This window comes from Sus scrofa, chromosome 7 (genome assembly GCF_000003025.6).
Source record: "Sus scrofa isolate TJ Tabasco breed Duroc chromosome 7, Sscrofa11.1, whole genome shotgun sequence".
NCBI classification, from domain to species: Eukaryota; Metazoa; Chordata; class Mammalia; order Artiodactyla; family Suidae; genus Sus; species Sus scrofa.
The window spans coordinates 88603427-88610812 of record NC_010449.5 but is presented as its reverse complement, the minus strand read 5'-3'; the positions used below and the strand labels follow the sequence as shown (position 1 = coordinate 88610812).

At 49.9% G+C, this 7386-nt stretch overlaps 1 protein-coding gene across 1 annotated transcript; it reads right to left on the bottom strand.

Annotated features, from left to right (window-relative positions):
* On the bottom strand, nucleotides 866-3673 carry HSPA2 (heat shock protein family A (Hsp70) member 2). Its single transcript, XM_003356734.4, is given in 2 exon segments — nucleotides 866-2727; nucleotides 2730-3673. Coding segments are annotated over 2 exon segments (1908 nt in total). The 5' UTR covers nucleotides 3259-3673; the 3' UTR covers nucleotides 866-1348.

Genomic DNA, 7386 nt, shown 5'->3' with positions numbered 1-7386 from the left:
AGGGAATAAAACAGAACAAAGCAGATGTGTCATTCCACTAAAATATAAAAATAAACATGAACTCTCTTCTTCCAAGGAGAAACTTTTAGAGCTTAAACCCAGGATAGTGGATCCCAAAGGGTTGTAATATTCCTATCTGCAACAATCTCAAATTGGAAATACTGGAAAATGGACAAGTTGTATATTAACAAAATACAGGACTATCTTGCAGTTTGTCTTTTAAAAAAAGAAAAATATCCTAGTTATTTAAATCAGGTATTGAAAAAGCATTATGATTCTCAAATCAGAAAAAAAGTAATTATAGATACTGGAAACATTTTCTTTTCGAATTTGCCATACACTCAGAAGTTGAGCTGTTTTACTAGAAAATTAAAGTTTGACTAAATTTGGGCTCAATATTAAGTGGTTTTCACGGACACCTGCTGGATCTAGTTTCAGGTATGCTGCAGAAAGCAACTTGTTTCATACTATGTTGTGCTTTATCAGAAGACAACTCCCATCCCAGCTTTTGTTAGCTTAGAGAAAGAACCTTTTTGTACTTAAAACTGGAATATAGCTTGTACTTTGCTGGAATATTCAGGTGCATTTTCACTCATACACTTAAGCCAAGATTTAGGAGTCTGGAGTACACTGTCAGATCCCAGTCTGGTTTCTGTATTAAAAGGGGAGGAAGTCTGCCCACCTCTTCTCCCCTTAAATTGCTGGTAATTCAAAGCAGGAAACTTTCATCTGAGAAGTAGACAAGATTGAGTTAGATAAATTTCACCTTACCTAGTTAAAAGCCTTAGTGACTTAAAAACTGTACTAGTTAAAAACCAATACAGAAGAAACAGTTAAGGAAAAACTGAAAACTCCAAGACAGCAATTTTGAGATCAATTTCACCTTTACTTTAAAATTTGTATTTATGCATTTGTTTGCAAAAGTATGCCTGTCTTTAACATTACTACCATGTTCACTTCCCTCAAAGTAGTACATAAAAATAACAATTCAAGCTTTTATATATTTTATTGTTACCAAGCTTCCACAGAACATGTGTGCAAACTTCAGGTTTCCCATCTCAAACAAATCTCCATTCCCAAACTAAGCTAACCAAAAACCTTCAAGTCAGCAAACACACAAAATTCATTAAAGAGAAACCTCAAATAATGTTTTTAAAAATCAAACTTGAGAACTAACCTTTTATAATTAAACTAAGTTGTTGCACCTTTCCTTTCATATGCATGCACCGGGCTAAAGACTTCCAAAACAGACCCCATACTTGGCACAAGGACATTTCAAAGAAGAAACAAAAACAAAAGGAAGAAGAAAATAGAAAGGAAAAGAGGTTTACGCTAACTGACTGCAAGTTTAGTCCACTTCCTCGATGGTCGGTCCCCCGGAGGCTCCAGTACCGCCGCCACCGCCAGGGCCGCCTTGGTAAAGTTTGCTGATGATGGGGTTGCACACTCTTTCGAGCTCTTTCTGCTTGTGTTCATACTCATCTTTCTCCGCCATCTGGTTTCGGTCGAGCCAGTTGATCACCTCCTGACACTTGTCGAGGATCTTGTTTTTGTCCTGCTCGCTAATCTTGCCCCTCAGTTTCTCGTCTTCCACCGTCTGCTTGATGTTGTAGGTATAGGACTCCACGGCGTTTTTGGCGGCTACCCGGTCGCGATTGGCCTCATCTTCCGACTTGTACCGCTCAGCCTCCTGCACCATCCGGTCAATGTCGTCCTTGCTTAGACGACCTTTGTCGTTGGTGATGGTGATTTTGTTTTCTTTACCGGTGCTCTTGTCGGCGGCGGTGACGTTGAGGATGCCATTGGCATCGATGTCGAAGGTGACCTCAATCTGGGGGACCCCGCGGGGCGCCGGGGGAATCCCGGTCAGGTCGAACTTGCCCAGCAGGTTATTGTCCTTTGTCATGGCCCGTTCGCCCTCGTACACCTGCACCAGCACGCTGCTCTGGTTGTCTGAGTAGGTGGTGAAGGTCTGCGTCTGCTTCGTGGGGATCGTGGTGTTCCTTTTGATGAGTGGAGTCATGACGCCGCCAGCCGTCTCGATGCCCAGCGAGAGCGGGGTCACGTCGAGTAGCAGCAGGTCCTGCACGTTCTCGGACTTGTCCCCGATCAGGATCGCTGCCTGCACAGCGGCTCCGTAGGCCACCGCCTCGTCAGGGTTGATGCTCTTGTTCAGCTCCTTGCCGTTGAAGAAATCCTGCAGCAGCTTCTGGATCTTGGGGATGCGAGTGGAGCCGCCCACCAGCACGATCTCCTGGATCTGGCCCTTGTCCAGCTTGGCGTCGCGCAGCGCCTTCTCCACCGGCTCGAGGGTCCCGCGAAACAGGTCTGCGTTGAGCTCCTCAAAGCGGGCCCGGGTGATGGACGTGTAGAAGTCCACGCCCTCGTAGAGCGAGTCGATCTCGATGCTCGCCTGTGTGGACGAGCTCAGGGTGCGCTTAGCGCGCTCGCAGGCGGTGCGGAGTCGCCGCACCGCGCGCTTGTTGGGCCCAATGTCCTTCTTGTGCTTGCGTTTGAACTCCTCGGCCAAGTGGCTCACCATGCGGTTATCGAAGTCCTCGCCGCCCAGGTGGGTGTCGCCAGCCGTGGACTTCACCTCGAAGATGCCGTCCTCGATGGTCAGGATGGACACGTCGAAAGTGCCGCCGCCCAGGTCGAAAATGAGCACGTTCTTCTCGCCGCCCGCGCAGCCCTTCTTGTCCAGGCCGTAGGCGATGGCTGCCGCTGTGGCTCGTTGATGATGCGCAGCACATTAAGGCCCGTGATGGTGCCCGCGTCCTTGGTGGCCTGGCGCTGAGAGTCATTGAAATAGGCGGGGACGGTGATGACCGCGCTCTGCACCTTGCCCCCCAGGTAGGCTTCGGCGATCTCCTTCATCTTAGTGAGGACCATGGAAGAGATCTCCTCCGGGAAGAAGGTCTTGATCTCTCCCTTGTACTCCACCTGCACTTTGGGCTTCCCTCCCTCGCTCACCACCCGGAATGGCCAGTGTTTCATGTCCGATTGCACTGTGGCGTCCTCGAACTTCCGTCCGATCAGCCTCTTGGCGTCGAAGATGGTGTTCGTGGGGTTCATGGCCACCTGGTTCTTGGCGGCGTCGCCGATGAGGCGCTCGGTGTCGGTGAAGGCCACGTAGCTGGGGGTGGTGCGGTTGCCCTGGTCGTTGGCGATGATCTCCACCTTGCCATGTTGGAAGACCCCCACGCACGAGTAGGTAGTGCCCAGGTCGATGCCGATAGCCGGGCCGCGGGCAGACATCCTGACTGAAAGACGAGCAAGCGACGTTAGACGAGAACACCTGGCACAGAAAATCCGCGGCCTCAGCTAACGGTCGCTTGCACCACACACCACGAGCGCAACCAGCGTCTCTCGCTCCCCCCGGCTCGGCTGCCCGCTCTTATAGTCGCCTCTCTGCCGCCTTCTGGAAACTCTCAGAGCCAATCCGCTCCCGGGACCGCCCGCCACAGGATTGCCTGGGTCGGAGTGACCCGCCTGCAGCCCAACAGACTTCCAGTAGGAGGGGGGGCGGGACTCCCTCCTGCACGAGAAGCGAGGGGAGGCCGTTATGCAAATAAGACCCCTCCCACGCGTCCTCGGGGGGAAGGGCGGCCTTCGCAGCCCAGGAACAGTCAGCAGCTTGCGGGCGTTGGGCTCGCGCTCCCCGCCAGGTGTACGCGCTTTTCCGCGATTTTTGCTTTTTCTAAGGCGGGATTCGTTGACGTCCGTCGGATTGGCAGGGCAAAAGACCAATGAGCAAGCGCAGTCTCCCAAGTAGGGTGGGGGAAGGAGGGATTGGGGCGTGGCGCGGGGAGGAGACGCGGGAGGGAAGCGCTGATAGAGTAGTTGTCTCGGCAGTTCGCTCAGTTCTTAAGGACTGAAACGTTGTTCAGTAACTACTGGTTCGACCAGAGTAGCTCTCAGAGGCTAGGCAGTTCGTCCTGAGTTGGTACTGGAAAAGTAGGACCCGAGCCGGCCTTTTTCCTTCTGCCCGCGTGTGGGCGTTGGCGTGGTCTGGGCGTGAGGGCGGCTCCCCTCTCTCCGGGATAGGGCGTGGGGACAAAGAGAAATGACAAAGAAGTTCCTAGCAAAGGGCCGTCGGGCTCCTGGAATTTGTTTGTTTGCATCGCAGCCTCACACTGGGTGTGAGCGCTGGATAAAAACTCCCTGGCGGGCGGGGGCTGCAAGAGTGGGAGAGAGCCCGGAGAGGCGGACCGTTTTCCTCCGCCTCGCAAGGCAGCCTGCAGAATGGCAGTCGGACGCGGTTGCAATTCGTCTTTCCAGTATTTGCAAATTTTCTCTACCTCGTTTTCCATTTTCCCTGCTTGTCCTTCCACTTGAAGCTTACGAGTTTCATCTCCCTGTTCTCGTCACTGCTTTCCTTATTTTCTGTTTCAAGTGCTTTATCTGCCGCTTTGAGTTCTTCACGGGGAAATCTATAAATTAGTCAGAACCCACAGGTTAAAGTAACGTAAAATAAGCCAGCCTCATGGCTCTCATAAGTCTCTCAACCCTGTCTTAGGCACACGCGATAGGGTTTATGACTGAACTCAACTGGGTGAGATTATTTTCTTTATCTATGCTCACGTTACAGTGGAGGCATAGACTCTCAGGGAAAGTAGATGAATAGGAGGGCAATTCATTCTGTCACGTTTAACCGGAATATGGGAGAAGGTCTGCAAGTACTGTCTGGTACCAGGTGGATAGGTGGTAGAAGCAGGCTCATATAAATGGGCTTTGGAAGGAAGACAACAACAGCAATAGTACTTCATATTTTGTGGGGAAGCTGAAGACATTGTTAACTTTAAAAAGTACCAACGAAGGAGGGATGGACTTGCTCTGCTGTGTTCTGTTCTCACGATGCCGCAGGAGAGGGCGCAGCAGAGACAATATCTGCCAAACCAGCAGAAAATGGATCAGAACTCAGGACAGATGCCCATGGGCTTTGCCCGCGGGGACCCAGAGGTTAACACAGGGAGAGGGAGCTCCAGCCCCAGTGCAAGGACCTCTCTGATCCCACACGGTAGCCTCATGTCCCCTCCCTGAATGATTGTGTTCAGAGGGGGGTTGCGAGGTTGGGTCTGCCTCAGGGGTTGGATATCTGCTGGGCGGGTCATGTCCACACCCCAGGACAAAGCTGGCTGGGGAGAAGTTGGGAGAGGTGGCTGAGAGTCAGGGCTGAGCCCTGTGCGAGAGCTGTACCTCCAAACCTCTGGGGGGGTCTCATTCCTCCTGGATTGGGGGTAGGTATCTGAGCAGACAAGGCCTCACCTGATCTGGGAGCCTAAGGTCAAGGGGGCAGAAGAAGCAGCAAGAAGATAATGGCCCCGCAGGACTCTTGGGGGCTGGGCCTTCTGCCGCTCACTGTCATTGCAGAACCCCTCGCCTGAGACCTGCCAAGAGCTGGGTGAGGAAGGCAGATGGCCTCCCGATGAAACTCCACACAGGCCTCTCCCCCAAGTCCTCTGCCAGGCTTATGGGAATCTCAGCACATCTGGCTCTGGCACGGAGGACGGAGTCCACCTGTGCCTGAGTCCACTGGATGGCTTGGTCCCCCCTGAGGCCCAGCCTGAAGCTCCAGCAGGAGACCCAGAACCAGAGGCCAAGACACAACCTAGGCAGGGAGAACCTGCAGCTGCTCCTGCAGGAGGCCCAGGTCCACATAAGGACTCACCACCCAGGGAGGGAAAACCTGCAGCTGCTCTGGCAGCAGCCCCAGACACTGATGTGCATTTACTTCCACTGGAAGGAAACGTTGCACCGCCTCCTGCAGGAGACTAAGGGTCAGAGGAGAATTCAGCAGCCCTGCAGGGAGAGCCTGCACTGACTGCTCCAGCACCCCCCATACTAGGTCCTGCACTGGCTCTTGCAAGAGCCCCGGACCAATTTCCAAAACCACCTTCCCGAAGGTTATCTCCACCCCTGCAAGTGCCCTCCCCGTCAGCTTACCCCAAACCCCATCCACCTGCTCCCACTTCCAAAATTTACTCTCCTTCCCCTCATGATTTGTCTTCGGGGATATTTGTTCATTTCCTGTTCCTCTGACATATTTATGGTATACTTTATGTTTTAAGAATAAAATCAGAAAGTTGGGGGGGGAAGTATATGTGAGAGTAAAAAGGCAAATGCAATAGTCTGTCTTTATGGGGTTGAACATCCAATAAAGAGAGAAAAATTATTTGAGAGAAGTGCTATGGGGAACATGAAGGAGGGGCACATCCAGACGGGGTGAGGTATGTTCCTGAGGGCTTCCTAGAAGAGGTGACATGCCTGAGCCAGGTGCTGAACTTTGCCACTCTTCGCATGGATTAAAATTAAAGCTTTAGAAGGGAGAGATTCCTTTGTACAGTAACTATGAACTATCTCTGTGCACGGTTATTACATACAAATCTTGCAATCTAACTACAACATTCATCTTAAGCTTTCTGAGACCACAATAGCAATTTTATCTGTAGTTTCATTAGCTATATATAATATATATATATATATATATATATATTTGCTCTTTTTACCTAGTAAATTGATGTTTTGTATGTTTCATACTGGTTTGTTTTGTTTTTGCTTTTTAAGGCTGTATGTGCAGCATATGCAAGTTCCCAGGCTAGGGGTCGAATTGGAGCTATAGCTGCTGGCCTGCACCACAGCCACGGCAATGCAGGATCTGAGCCACATCTGCCAACTACACTACAGCTCATAGCATTGCTGGATATTTAATCCACTGAGCAAGGCCAGGGATTGAACCAGCATCCCTATGGATTCTAGTCGGGTTCATTACCACTGAGCCACGATAAGAACAGGGATCCCTGTTTCATACTTTAAATGGTATCCTGAGTTTTCCCCTCAAGGACACAATATTTGCATTTTGTTTTTTTATGTGAAACAAACTTTTGCTATCCTAGACCATTATCATATACTGACCATTCTTAGAGTTTAGTATTTTTCCTTATTTACATTGAGTTTTTAAAATGTTCTTTTCTCTTTGATAATTGTGGCTTGTAATTCATTAAAAATGTGGCCCATTGAAAATGGAACCCTCTCAGTCCCTACCCAGCCACAACCTTAATAAAGTTTGTGGATTTTTTGAAGATTTAATGCCTGAAGAGAACATGGAGTCAGTAGCAGCCTATAATTTGAGGACCCATGAGCAAACTGGAGTTCAACTAGTTATTATATATAAGAGCTCTATAAATATTGCCATTTTATAATTCTTTGGATGTATCCTGTCCCAAAATAGTTCTCCAATCACCTGTCACTATAAGAAAAATCTCACTATTTCTTTGGGTATTAAAAAACTCAATCTTTAAAAGTTATAATTAAACTGTAGAGACATGGTAGCCTGGGGTAGGACACTACCATGCCTGGTATGCAAGGCTAAGAGGCCCAAGCGTA